This window comes from Hemitrygon akajei, chromosome 2 (genome assembly GCF_048418815.1).
Source record: "Hemitrygon akajei chromosome 2, sHemAka1.3, whole genome shotgun sequence".
Lineage (NCBI taxonomy): Eukaryota > Metazoa > Chordata > Chondrichthyes > Myliobatiformes > Dasyatidae > Hemitrygon > Hemitrygon akajei.
The window spans coordinates 23,468,052-23,483,767 of record NC_133125.1 but is presented as its reverse complement, the minus strand read 5'-3'; the positions used below and the strand labels follow the sequence as shown (position 1 = coordinate 23,483,767).

The following is a 15,716-nucleotide window of genomic DNA, read 5'->3' as shown; positions in this document are numbered from 1 at the left end:
ACTGCAGTACTGTTATGACAGTATGGTTGTGACTGTGAAGTAGTCCTAAACGGGAATATTTGATCATTCCCATCAGAGCAGCATGCAAAGCATCACCAGTTATTGGCGCCATCATAAGTTTGCAAGAATTGAGGAAAATGAAGTTAGCAAATTCTGAAGTGATAGAGTCAATTTAAGAAAAAATAACTAATTAGTCTTCTACTCAGCACCTTCTATCTTTGGAAGTCACACTGGCAGAGAATGAAAGTAATTAAAAAGGCAATATACTGATGGAAGCAACTAAAAGTACTGAACAATATTCAATCTGCAATAAATCTTACTCTCTGTAATGGGGAGAAAATAGCTTATGGCATTTGAAGTTGTAGTACACATAACCTATGCCCATATATATCTGCAAATAGAATGTAAAATTGGCATTGTCTGGCGGTCTATATGACTGTTGCTTTTACTATTAATTGACATCAGAAGGCCTGATAAGATGTAAGTCAAACATGCAATCAGCCTACAGTACTTAAAAGTAAGGTAAATTCTACAAGTAGCAAAAGTTATTTGAAAACTAAATTGGTGCCAATGTATTTTTAGAACTGGCTGCACACACAAGCTTCAAGATTTTCCAGAGAGTGCAATGGAGGTTTTGGTACACAACGGCAGGCAACATTACAGAATAACAGGAGGACAAATGCACCTACTCTCATCATCAATAGCCTCTCATTTCCAATATTTTAGGTACATAATTACTCATGTTTTGCCAAGCAATGGAAAACAAAACTTTGGTTAAGCTTTTAATGGGAGTCAACAGATTATCCTATATTTTGGAGAACTGGAGTCGACTTGGAAGGTGGTTAAGCAGCAGGCAGAAACACAAGAAAAGCCAGAACTGAGGAGCATGAGGGTTGCAGTCAGAAATGATAGAGCATCTGTCAACTCACCAGAAGATGCAAGAATGAGTTGAGGTTGCACACTACCCCAACGCATTGAAGTCTAAGCAGACAGGGTCAGAGACATATTGAATGAGCTTATCTAAGTAAATGCTTGATGAATTTCACAAAATCTGACAGAAAATCCATTTTCCTTGTCAAGAACTCTGGAGAAATTAACATTAACTTGCATAGGTCCTCATACAGATTTCTGGAGTGAATCATATTCAAAAGAATAAAGCTTCTGTATGGTGTAACCACAAATGGCATACACTATGACTTCTATGGGTCTCAGTACTGCTTTGGAATTTTAACTGATTCCCACCATGGTTGTCACCATCAGTTCAAAGGTCACAGTAGTTTATCAATAGTTTCCAAACAAATCGGCAAACTCAAAATGCTACCATAAGAAAATGGCTTTGCCTCCATAGAATGTGAACCTGCTTTAATGTCAAGTGATAGCATTCCTGGTACCACGTTTATCAGTCGTGGAAATAAAAACAGAAAATCCTAGGAACAGTAGGCAAGCCAGATAGCATCTGAAGAGAACAGTTTTATCAGCATTGACAAAAATTAGAAATGAAGTTAAATTTAAATTAAAGCAAAAGGAAGGGACAGAAGGTATTTTACAAGAGTAGAGATAAGGAGACAGAATGGCACAGTCCTGGTGCTTGCCACAAGGAAGACTCTCAAATTATTTCTGGGGCTGATGCAAACTGCAGATAACAAATGAAATTGAAAGTACTAGGAGAGGCAAAAAGCAGAATGGAAATATTACCATATCCAGAACATTATCTATACTCCAATTATCATTAAAACACAGTTTGCTCAAAGCACTGCTGATCACAAGAGCTTTTCACTGAAGTTTGTTTCAGCATTTCACAGAATACAACAGTGTCCATACTTCAAACATACATCAATAATTGTCATGCACTTAGGGCAGTGTTGCAGCTAGTAAAGATCCTGTCTCTTTGACTTCTGATGCTGTATGAAGGTTACATGTTCATTCTCTGACCAAGTGGATTTCCCATGGATGCTCTGGTTTCCATGCACATCCCAAAAATATGCCAGTTGATAGGTCAATGGACACAATAAATTGCCTCCAATCATGAGTGGGGGAAATTAATGACAAATGGGGAGAACATATTAGAGGGAAAATGAGATTGTTCTATGAGTCAGCATAGACTAGAGAGTCTGAAATAGTCTGTAATATCAAATGGAAATATAGACATAAAGAAGCCATGAAACCAGAATATTATATAACTAATTTTCTTTTTCATTGTAGACCCTTTTGGTAGGGGCACTTGATTCCAGGCCAAATACAGGTGATACAGAAAATTGCTGCAGATTTAAGTTATCTATTCTGCCAAGAATACAAACATTCATCTACATGATGCACAGTATAGCCTTTAATTGAACACCATCTACAAGAAGGGAAATCCCTTCCAATTTATATAAATGGTCATACTCAGCACTAGTGGGAGGTCCTTCATTTTTAACATATGTTCAGTTGCAGAAAGATAGCAACAGGCATATGAAGAAATCATTTTAATTTGAATCTTAATCTGTTTTCTTTTCATATTCCAGGCCGAGAATATGTAAAGAATGCATGGTACCCAACACATGTCCATTCAAATAAATTTGGATTCAAGTCTTAGGTGCTATTTCCCACCAATAAGACAACATACAGGACCTAAAAATATGATGCCATAGATTCAATTTTATTCATTGTACTGAGATACTTGCTGAACACCCTTCATAACATAGAAATAATCTTGAATTTAAAATGAGTGCTCATTATTTCATGAAGATAAATGTATGTAATTTGTAATAAACTACTTTCATTTCCAAAATCACATTTCTCATTAATCATTGCATTATGGACCCTGTAATTTATTGAACAATTTATGCTGTTATTAATTGTCAACATTACAGCATATAATCCATAATTTTGTTCTCATCTTACCTGAGATTTAGCCAGCTTCTTTTCTAACAAGTCTCTCTCCCGCTCTGTATGCTGGAGTCTTTTATTCAGATCAACTATATCTGTCTTTAATGATGCCAGAGCTGCCAAGTGTAACTGGTAAAAGAAAAAGCAGCTTTACCAAAGAGTAAATGAAAATCAAAAATAACTCGTGGTTCAAAATCTGAAATGAAGACAGAAAATGCTGTAATCAGTCTGAGGGCAGGCAACAGCTATAAAAGCAGAAAGACTTAACATTAACAGTTTTTTTTTCCTTCCACATATGCCTCTGGACCTACAAACTTAATTTAAAAGGAATATAATTCTGTTTGAAAGGGTTTTACTGTCAAATTTTACTTATTGGCACATGGGCTATTCCATTACACATCCTTTCCTATATAGCCTCTACACGGTTTGAAATATTGGCTTAAAAAATTACATTTTCCATCTTTTGTGGCTGTAAGTCAATACCACATAGATCCAGAAAATGTTATTGACTTCACTTAATCTTTGATTGATCAATATTTTAGAGAATAGTAGAGTCATCAAGTCATACATCAGAGAAACGGCCTTTCTTTCTACCACATCCATGTTGATCTTAAAGTACTCACCTATACTAACCTCATTTACCAACACTGGATTTGTTGCCTTTGATACCTCACGGATTCAGGTGCTTATCTACATATTCTGGAATTTCTGTCTTCATAACTAACTCTTCACAGTATACAAATATGGCAGTTCTGTCTCTATCCTGTTCCCCCCAATCTGGAACATCCAATGGTCAAGTGCACTCCATTCTACCTGCCAAGGGAGTTCTTTGCAGTCATGCTGGTAGTGGTATACATTCCACCCTGGCAGATGTCAAGCTGACCCTGGAGTAACTGAGCACCGAGATCAACAGTTATGAGACAGTGCATCTTTATGTCTTCCTGATCATCGTGTGTGATTGCAGGAAGCCCAGGCCAATTTGAAAAAGTCTAACGGACAACGACGTTAGCTCACCTGCAGAACTAGAAGAGCCAACACACTCACTGTTACACCACCATTAAAAATGCTTACTGCACCATCCCACACCCTCACTTTAGCAAGTCCATTTATTTAACTGTGCTTCTACTCCCAGGATATAGATGGGGGCTGGGGATTGTAGTGAGAGCAGCAAAGTTATGGTCATTGGAGGCAGAGAAGCATTTACAAGACTGCTTTGAATCAGTGGACTTGACCATATTCATGGATTCATCTTCAGATCGGAAAGAATACACCACAGCTATCACTGATATCATCAAGGTCTGTGTGGTTAAGTGTTTGCCTGCAGGAGCCTACCGAGTCTTCTCAAACCAGAAACCCTGGGTGAACTAGGGAATTTGCAATCTGCTGAGATGGATCTGTGGCACTCAAGAGCAATCCAGAATTCTATAGGAAGTCTAGCTACAACCTGCAGAAGGTCAATCTGAGAGTGAAAAGGCAACTCCGAGTAAAGCTAGAGACAGAGACTTACATCTGTGGCAGGGTTTCCATGCCATTACTTTCTATCAACATAAATAGCAGAGATGTTTTATTCCCTGATGAGCTCAATGCCTTTAATATTTTGAAAGGAAGAATAACTGTACACCCAATTGAATCCCCATAGCATTTGGTGATCCTGTGATCTCTGTCTTGGAGGCCAATGTCAGAACATCCTTCAAGAAGGTAAACCCCAATGGTGTACCTGGCTGGGTACTGAAAGTCTGTACCGACCAACTGGCTGGCGTGTTCAAGAAAATCTTTAATCTCTCACTGCAGTGGGCAAGGTTCCCACCTACTTCTAAAGGACAATATCCTACTCAAGCCCTAGAAGCGCAGGGTGAGCTACCTCAATAACTATCACCCAGAAGCACTCATATTTACCATAATGAAGTGTTTGAGAAGTTGGTGATGGCTAGAATTAACTCCTGCCTGAGCAAGGATATGGACCCGCTGCAATTTGGCTATCACTGAAACAAGTCTACAGCGGACACAATCACACTGGCTCTCCGCTCTGCTTTGGGACATCTGCACAATTGCAAGACACGCCAGGCTACTGTCTATTGATTATAGCTTAGCACCAATAACCCAACTCCAAAACTTGCGCTTCTATACCTCCCTCTACAACTGGATCCTTTACTTCCTTATTGGGAACCAAAGTCAATGGGGAAAATAACATTTCCTCCTCTGATTATCAACACAGATATGCCTCAATAATGCATGCTTAACCCACCATTTTTCTCTCTCTACATTCATGACGGTGTGGCTAAACACAACTCCAATTCCATCTATAAATTCGCTAATGATAGCATTGTTGGTGGTAGAATCTTAAACAGTGATGAGGGACCTTACAGGAGTGAGATAGATTGCTTGGTTAAGTGGTGTTGCAACCACAACATCACACCCAAGGAACTGATTATAGAAGCGAAAAGTCAGAACAACACATACCAGTCCTCATTTAGGGTTCAGTGGTGGAAAGGGGAGCAGCTTCAAGATCCTGGGTATCAAAATCTCAGAAGATCCATCTTGGACCCAACACATCAACACAACTCCAAAAAAAAAGGCATAGCAGTGGCTCTACTTTGTTAGGAGTTTAAGGAGTTATGTCAGCACAGACTCTTGCAAATTTCTATAGAGCCTCAAATGCACTGGATCACAAGAAGTTGCAGAGGGTTCCATCACATCTACAACCCTCCCCACCACTAACAGCATATTCAAGAGGCAGTGCATCGAGAAGGTGGCATCCATCATTAAAGACACTCACCATCCAGGAATGTCCTCGACTCATTACTACCATAAGAAAGGAGGTACTGGAACCTGAAGACCCATAGTTAACAATTTAAGAATAGCTCTTCTGATTTTTGAATGGTCCAAGAACCCATGCACACTATCTCATTATTCCTTATTTTGCACTATATTTTTGTATTCTGCAGATCATGTATTCAAAATGTACTGCTGCTGCAAAACAACAAATTTCATGTCACATGTCAGTGATAATAAATATAATTCTTATTCTCCTCTACTGTCCTCTCAGGCAGTGTGCTCCACATTGCAAACTACACTCTGGGTGAAAAAAAATTTCCTTAAACTTTCTGAACTTCCTACCTTGCATCTTAAACCCCTAATTTTGGAACACTATGACTAAATTACTTCCAAGTATTTTAAAGCCAAACAAGTTAAAAGAAAATTTGAGCAATGTTTCTCAAATAACTTAAAGAAAAAAGCACAGTATTTGCCCAGTCAAATACAATTAACTAGTCTTTATATTTAAAGTCAGAAAGAAAAAAAGAAAAACAAATTTTGAATTTTGCATTTACTACTTTTTTAATACCAGATCATACTATTAACTGCGTATGTTATTAAAGAGAACACAAAACAATTTTAACTGACAATCAGATGTAATTGATACAGTAGTGTATTATCTTTAGTGCTCTATAGTTTACCATCTAAATTGAGAGCTTTACTTTATACACCACATTCACTGCATGCTGAATTGCCGAGAAGCAACTGAACCCCTTGAACAGCTCTAAGCCATCTAATGACAGCACGTGCACAGTATCATACAAGATATTATTAATACAGTTGCCTATTCATTGCCTATTCACTCCACCGCAAACCCCCCCCTCCCCCCTGGAAGTTTTCATGCTTTCTTGTTTTACAACATTCAAATATAGTGGATTGACTTTTTGATACTAATCAACAGAAGAGACTCTTTTCTCAAAGCGAAAGCAAATTTCTACAAATTAGTCTAAATTTATTACTATTATTAAACAAAATAATTGATTGCCTATTCACTCACACCTTTCTTTTTCAATTTTTTAAATTAATTTTCACATAGAAGAATACAGAGTACATGAGGATATATATTATGAATCAAAAAAAGATAGAATAGTACTGAATACATTATATTTAAATCACACTTGCAATCGCAGTACCCTATATTCATAATCAAACACGTACATTTATTAAATTGTAATTTCAATTGTAATAATTTTATTATAAAAAAAATCTAAACCCACTACCAAGATCGAAGTTGTTTGGTAAAGAAAGAAAGACAGAAAAAAAAATCCTTATCACATAGTGATTTATGTTATTAGCCAACATCTGTACTTTAACACCAAATCAAAGGTTTTGAAAGTAGTTCAAAAATGGTCCCCACAATGTTTGAAAGCATTGGTTAGAATCAGAAATTGAACAACGGATCTTCTCTAAATTTAAGTATGACATAACATCACGTAACCATTGAGTGTGAGTAGGCGGAGCAACATCCTTCCATTTAAGCAACACCACCCTCCTAGCTATAAGAAAAATAAAAGCCAATATATGCAAATCAGATGTCTGCAAAGTTATACCTTTTTTTCCAACGATACCAAACAAGGCAGTCAAAGGGTTAGGCTTAAAATTCACTTTAAAAAGTACAGAAAAAGTTTGGAATACTTCCTTCCAGTATTTTTCAAGACTCGGACATGTCCAAAACATATGGATTAGTGAAGCCTCTCCACTGTTACATCTATCATAATAGGGAGATATATCCAGATAAAAACGAGATAGCTTGTCTTTGGACATATGGGCCCTATGGACCACTTTAAATTGTAGGAGGGAGTGGCAAGCACATAGTGATGAAGTGTTAACCAATTTAAAAATTTCATTCCAAGTCCCCTCAGAAATTGAAATCTGTAAATCTTGTTCCCAGGCATTTTTAATTTTGTCTAAAGGAGCCTCTTTTATTCCCAACAACATACCATAATTATTGGATATTGAACCATTATGAAAAGGTTTCAAATTAGAAATTACATCTAAGAAGTTCTTATCAGGACTCATAGGAAATGAATGTAATGGAGATCGCAGAAAGTCTCTAATTTGTAAATATCGAAAAAAGTGGGTTTTTGGTAAGCTATATTTAGCTGATAGTTGCTCAAACAAAAAGTGACTTCCTCCAACAAACAGATCCTGGAAGCATTTAATACCCAATCACCCAACTTTTCCCCTTCAATAATCTGGTATCAATTAATACTAACCTTCCTTTTAAAATTATAAAAAATCAATTTACCTATTTGGGTGTAACAATTACTAAGAATTATAAACACCTACTTAAAGAAAATTTTCTTACCCTATTGAATTATGTGAAAAGGGCACTATCAAACTGGTCACCCCTCTCTCTATCGTTGATTGGTAGAATTAACTCTATTAAAATGAATATCCTGCCTAAATTTATATACCCTTTTCAGGCCTTACCCGTTTTTATCCCCAAGTCCTTTTTTGATTCTCTTGATACAATTCTATCTTCACATATATGGAAAAACAAACATTCTCGATTAAATAAATTTCACTTTCAAAAAGATAAAAAGAATGGAGGTTTAGCTTTACCAAATTTTAGGTGGGCAGTCAATATATGAAATCTTACGTTTTGGTCATATTACATTAACCGTGAGGACTGTCCAGTATGGGTCTCTTTAGAAGCTAACTCTGTTAAAAAAAATTCTATTATTTCTCTTCTTGGATCCTCACTTCCTTTATCTTTAAATAAACTAACTGACAATTTGGTAATTAAACATACTTTGAGGATCTGGTTACGATTTAGAAAATACTTTGGTTTATTGAGATTTTGTCTTTCTAGTCCCATATTTTCTAATTGTTTTTTTAAACCTTCTATGACCAATGTAGTTTTTTTTTTAGTCACACCTTTCAAGTCAATATATAATAGATGCATCTTTGGCAGCAATTACAGCCTTCAGCCTGTGTGGATAGGTTTCTATCAGCTTTGCACATCTGGACACTGGAATTTTCCCCCATTCTTCTTTACAAACTTTACGGCATGGACTAGAAGGGCTGAGATGGCCTGTTTCCGTGCTGTAATTGTTATATGGTTACAAACTGCTCAAGCTCTGTCAGATTGCATGGGGATTGTGAGTGAACAGCCTTTTTCAATTACAGCCACAAATTCTCAATTGGATTGAGGTCTGGACTCTGACTTAACCACTCTAGGACATTAATTATGTTGTTTTTTTAAAGCTATTCCAGTGTAGGTTTGGCTTCTTGCTTGGGGTGACTTGCTCTAAAACAAATCTTCTCCCAAGTTGCAGTCCTCTTGTGGACTGTATCAGGTTTTCCTCCAAGATTTCCCTGTATTTTGCTGCATTCATTTTACCCTCTACCTTCACTAGTCTTCCAGGGCCTGCGCTGCAGTGAAGAATCCCCGCAACATGATGCAGCCACCACTATGCTTTACAGTAGGAATTGTTTGTTTTTAATGATGAGCAGTATTTGGCTTACACTAAACATAGCACTTAGTCTGATGGCCACAAAGCTCAACTTTGGTTTAAATAGACCATAGAACCTTTGTCCAGCTGACTTCAGAGTCTCCCATATGCCTTCTGGCAAACTCTAGGTGAGATTTCATGTTTTTTTTCAACAGTGGCTTTCTCTTTGCCACTCTCCCATAAAGCTGTGACTGGTGAAGCATCCAGGCAACAGTTATTGTATGTGCAGTATCTCCCTTCTCATCCATTGAAGCTTGTAACTCCCCCAGAGTTGTCATTGGTCTCTTAGTGGCCTCCCACACTAGTCCCCTCCTTGGAAACCTATGATGGAGGATGATGAGCTTGTCCAAATCTAGACTTTTCAGTCTGTACACAAAAGAATTTTTGCATGACCCTTCTTGCACGTCGACTCAGTTTATCAGGATGGCCAGCTGTAGACAGATTTACAACTGTGCCATATTTTTTCCATTTCTTGATGATTAACTTAACTATACTTCAAGGGATATTCAATGACTTGGAAATTTTCTTGTAGCCATCTCCTGACGTGCTTTTCAATAGCCTTTTTGTGATGTTCTTTCATTTTCATGGTGTCATTTTTGCCAGGATACTGACTCACCAGCAGTTGGACCTTCCGGGTACAGGTGTACCTTTACTACAATCAATTGAAACACCTTGACTGCACACAGGTGACCCTAATTTAACTAATTATGTGAATTCTAAAACCAATTGGCTGCACCAGTGATGATTTGATGTGTCATATTAAAGTGGGTCAATGTTTATGCAATCAATTATTTTGTGTTTTCGATTTGGAATTAATTTAGATCACTTTGTAGAGATCTCTTTTCACTTTGACATGAACGAGCCATTTTCTGTTGATCAGTGTCAAAAAAGCCAAATTTCCACTGCAATTCAATGTTCTAAAACAATAAAACATGAAAACTTATGGGGGGGTGGGGAGGGGATACTTCTATACACACTGTATTGTAACTGCTGTCTAAAAATGCTGATATAAGTTTTGAATAATGCTGTTGGTTTTTAGAGACAAGCACAATGTCTTGAATTGATTCATACAGTCGGCCCTCCTTAACCACGAATTCAACCAACCGTGAATCGAGAAAACCCAGAAGTGCTCTTCCAGCACTTGCTGTTCGATCATGTACAGACTTTTTTGTCTTGTCATTATTCCCTAAACAATACAATATAACAACTATTTTACATAGCATTTACGTTGTATTAGGTATTATAAGTAATCTAGAGATGATTTAAAGTATATGGGAGGATGTGCGTAGGTTAACGTGGATCAGGATCGAAAAAAATGGAAGCTCTCTTACTAAGTAAGTCGGAACAGGTACATCAGGTATTGTTTAGCGTCAGTTAGTCAAACATTTGTCTTAGTATATAGTATATATTTTACCTTTCTATGCATATAAAACACTTAAGAAACGTATGTTTCAGCACCGGGCTCGGGGAAGTTCCCGAGTTCGATCCAGTGACAGACCGCTATCGAGTGCGTTCTCCATCTGTGCCAGGTTGATGTAGAGGATCAAAACTCCAAAACCCCAAAACCCAATAATTAAACCACTGCGTTGCTTAGTAATAATTGTAGCTTTCATCGGGGCAGGGCCTTTCTCACTTTATCCTTTAAAATTGTTCCAATCGTTGACCGACTGTAGCCTAATGCTTTTCCAGTGACCGATGGCATTTCACCTCTTTCCGATCACTTTATTATTTCCACTTTATTTTCAATCGTGATTATTTTTGTGAACAGAAACACTGCAAATTCAGAGCCCCACCGCCGGGTCCTAATGTCCACTGCACCAAGACAGGTTAAATAATGTCTGGGGTTCAGCTGGGTCCTAAGGTCCACCGCATTAAGACGGGCTGAATAAGGGACTTGAGCATCTGCGTTTTTTGGTATCCGTGAGGGGTCCCAGAATGAATCCCTCGCGGATAAGGAGGGCCAACTGTATATTGTGTTACAACCTCGGGCCAGGGCAAAATGTAGCAATTAGGTGATGTTAAAATTTGGTAATATTTGAACCACAACCACTTTAAGAGTGATATGTTCTGTGCTTACTTTTACATTGAGGCAGCACGGTAACGTAGTGGTTAGCACAAGGCTTTACAGTACCAGCGCCCTGTGTTCAATTCCTGCCACTGCCTGTAAGGAGATTTTAAATGCTCCCTGTGACCACGTGGGTTTCCTCCTGCTGCTCCAGTTTCCTCCCACACTTTGAGAACGTATCAGTTGGTAGGTTAATTGGTCATTGTAAATTCTCCTGTAATAGGGGTAGGATTAAATTGGGGGATTGCTGGGCTGTGCAGCTCAAAGGGCCTACTCTGTGTTGTAGGTTGAAGCAAGAAAGGGCACAAATCTTATATTATAAGATTAAATAACTATAATGAACTACATCTTTAGTGTAGTGAAGCACCCCAAGTTCATAAGTGTGAAACAAAATTTTATAGAGCGGAATAAAACATGTGATCAAATATCAAAGCAATGTAGTGGATTTTAAGAAATATCCAATAAAGTAGTAATCACATGAATCAGCTCAGGAAATGAATTCCAGAGATTAATATCTTGGTAGCTGAAGATATGGATGCCAGTAGCATAGAGATGAAAATCAAGAATACAAAAGCAAAAATGTAAGAGTGAAATTTTTCAGAAGCTGGAAAAGGTTAGAGAGAGAGCAGGGCAAAGCAAGGCATTCCAATACAGCAAGCCATTGCTGGTCAGCTAAAATAAATACAATGGATGAACATGAATTGATACACTGGAGCATATAGAAAAAAAGTTTGAAATGAATTAACATTTACAAGGGTGGCAAGGTCAACCAGGAAACCACTGAAAGAAATTAAAGATCAAGAGTTTATATTTGAAATGAGTACACATGAATGTACAATTGCAGACAGGAAATTTAGAAGAATATATAGTCACAACTAGATTTCCCAATACATTGTTCATAAACAAAGATTTGCAATGTTATGGGAATAAGATCTTTAATTTACTTAAACACTAACAAAGCTACTGATGCCTGCTATCCAAACCAATGAAATTCATTTTCCCTCTTACCATTGGTGCTTTGGATTATCAACTTTGATGTAATTTCACATACCTCAAAATGGTTTCTCTTTCCACAGTGTGTGAAAGAATCAGAGGGGCAAGAGGGGGAGGTGTTGCATTGTTTGTCAGAGAAAATATTACAGTGGTGCTTTAACAGGATAGATTAGAGGGCTCATCTAGGGAGATTATTTAGGTGGAATTGAGGAATGGGAAAGGTGTAGTAACACTTATAGGTGTATATTATAGACCACCTAATGGGGAGCGAGAATTGGAGGAGCAAATTTGTAAGGAGATAGCAGATATTTGTAGTAAGCACAAGGTTGTGATTGTGGGAGATTTTAATTTTCCACACATAGACTGGGAAGCCCATTCTGTAAAAGGGCTGGATGGTTTGGAGTTTGTAAAATGTGTGCAGGATAGTTTTTTGCAGCAATACATAAAGGTACCAACTAGAGAAGGGGCAGTGTTGGATCTTCTGTTAGGGAATGAGATAGGTCAGGTAACAGAGGTATGTGTTGGGGAGCACTTCAAGTCCAGTGATCACAATAACATTAGTTTCAATATAATTATGGAGAAGGATTGGACTGGACCCAGGGTTGAGATTTTTGATTGGAGATAGGCTAACTTTGAGGAGATGCAAAAGGATTTAGAAGGAGTGGATTGGGACAATTTGTTTTATGGGAAGGATATAATCGAGAAATGAAGGTCATTTTGTTAAGTATTCAGGCAACAATAAATATATGTGAGTTAGGCAAGGGTTTTTATAACAAATAACACGTTTATTAAACACTGAAAACAAACCCCCCAAAAGTAAACAAACACTAACGTAACCGGAAAACAGCTGCTGTGCGGCAGCTTAACAGTTCTTAAAGCGATGTTGCAAAAACAGTTCTTTAAAGCGTTATTGCCAGAAGTTCAAAATGCTCACAGGCCATTTAAAAGGAGAGACTTTTTAAGGCGATTTAAATTCTCTTCCACGTCGTTTTCCTTCAGTTTCCAAAGTCGAACTCTTCCCATGAAGAATTTTATGAAACGTAACGGCTTAAAGGCACTGACCTTTCCTTTATCACACTGTCCTCAATCTTCTGCTATCCCGCAGAGATTAACACGAGAACAGTCAACGAAATCCTTCTGAATAAGGATCAAACAAGGTCGAACCTGTTTCACCGTCGAAATTCGATTCTCCTCGATCTTTAACTCCCGAACTCCAATCTTCACTCTCCACTAGCAGTATTGTAAAGAAACTGCTGGCAATGACCTTTTAAACTTTAGGCATTAGATAAAACTTCATTTTTCAACTAAGCTGCATCATCACATTAAATCACGCAGTGGCATGAAGTCAACTTGGCAAATCCAGCCACGAACTGCCCCACCCCACAGGGAGGGGTCCTCCTCTTATACCCTGTAAAAAAAAACCTGTCACATGACCTCTACTGGCGGGAAAATGACATCACTCCACCATCACAAGACCATTACCTCAAGTCCAGTATAACTTCAACCCCAGTCACGTGACAAGGGTACCACTGTCACGTGTCACGGGTACGTAATAATTTAAAGGTGAAATTTTGAGGGTACAGAATCTTTATGTTCCTGTTAGGTTGAAAGGAAAGGTTAGAAGTTTGAGAGAGCCATGGTTTTCAAGGGATATTGGAAACTTGATTCGGAAAAAGAGAGAGCTCTACAATAAATATAAGCAGCATGGAGTAAATGGGGCGCTCGAGGAAAATAAAGAATGTAAAAAGAATCTTAAGAAAGAAATTAGAAAAACTAAAAGATGAGGTTGCTTTGGCAAGTAAGGTGAAAATAAATCCAAAGGGTTTCTACAGTTATATTAACAGCAAAAGGATAGTGAGGTATAAAATTGGTCCCTTAGAGAATCAGAGTGGACAGCTATGTGTGGAGCCAAAAGAGTTGGGGGAGATTTTGAACAATTTCTTTTCATCGGTATTCACTAAGGAGAAGTATATTGAATTGTGTAAGGTAAGGGAAACAAGTAGGGTAGTTATGGAAACTATGATGATTAAAGAGGAGGAAGTACTGGTGCTTTTAAAGAATATAAAAGTGGATAAGTCTCCAGGTCCTGACAGGATATTCCCTAAGACCTTGAGGGAAGTTAGTGTAGAAATAGCAGGGGCTCTGACAGAGATATTTCAAATGTCATTAGAAACGGGGATGGTGCTGGAGGATTGGCGTATTGCTCATGTGGTTCCATTGTTTAAAAAGGGTTCTAAGAGTAAACATAGCAATTATCGGCCTGTAAGTTTGATATCAGTGGTGGGTAAATTAATGGAAAGTATTCTTAGAGATGGTACATATAATTATCTGGATAGACAGGGTCTGATTAGGAGCAGTCAACATGGATTTGTGGAAGGTCATGTTTGACAAATTTTATTGAATTTTTTGAAGAGGTTACTAGGAAAGTTGACGAGGGCAAAGCAGTGGATGTTGTCTATATGGACTTCAGTAAGGCCTTTGACAAGGTTCCACATGGAAGGTTAGTTAGGAAGGTTCAATCGTTAGGTATTAATATTGAAGTAGTAAATGGATTCAACAGTGGCTGGATGGGAGATGCCAGAGAGTAGTGGTGGATAAGTGTTTGTCAGGATGGAGGCCAGTGACTAGTGGTGTACCTCAGGGATCTGTACTGGGTCCAGTGTTGTTTGTCATATATGTTAATAATCTGGATGATGGGCTGGTAAATTGGATTAGTAAGTATGCAGATGATACTAAGATAGGTGGCGTTGTGGATAATGAAGTACCGTAGATTCCGGACTACAGAGCGCACCTGATTAAAAGCCGCTGGCTCTAATTTTAGAAATAAAATCAATTTTTTACTTGTACAGGCCGCACCGGATTTTCGGCCGCAGGTGTCCCACGTTGTAATATGAGATATTTACACAGAAAGATATTACATGTGAGGATTTTTTAACTTTTAATTAAATCCATATGGTAACAAAAACAAATACATATTGCAAATGTTTTTTATCGAACCGTGCCCGTAACGCGGCTACTTTTAAATATACGTTGCGTATACTTCTTTACTGAACAACATTCCAATATCTCCTAACGACTGGTAAAAAATATATATACTGCAGCCTACCAGGAAAAGTTATTGATCGCCTTTAACTTAAAAGCAGCGTTTTGGCTCCGCCGCTCCGCTCGCGTAATGCCGCTCCCCCCCGCCGTCCTGTTTATCGCAAACCGGCGTTTTCCCACAAGACGCGGCGAAACCGGGTGTGACGTCATAGCATCCCGCGATGTAGTACAGAAAACAAATATAGTTAAAACTCTTCTAACTTTAACTAGAAAATGAATTACTAAGCAAAAATATTATAAACTAAATAACTGCCATAAGGCAGCACAATGCTTCGAGTGTTTTCCATGTTGATAAGGGTGAGTACAAATGACTGATTTACAATAATTTAATTGTGAAAGTGCGCTTGATTTATCGTACAATTTCATTGGACCTCTGTGAACTACTCATCAATTTTATTGGTCTACTGTTACGAGGC

The 15,716-nt window shown here is 37.9% G+C and overlaps 1 protein-coding gene across 3 annotated transcripts in view; it reads right to left on the bottom strand.

Annotated features, from left to right (window-relative positions):
• Window positions 1-15,716, bottom strand: part of mcc (MCC regulator of WNT signaling pathway) — a 151,024-nt gene that overhangs the window by 70,417 nt on the left and 64,891 nt on the right. For all 3 annotated transcript variants that reach the window (XM_073068610.1, XM_073068619.1, XM_073068628.1), the window contains one exon: window positions 2,884-2,997. In XM_073068610.1, the coding sequence (XP_072924711.1) occupies window positions 2,884-2,997 (114 nt within the window). The remainder of the gene's footprint in view (window positions 1-2,883; window positions 2,998-15,716) is intronic.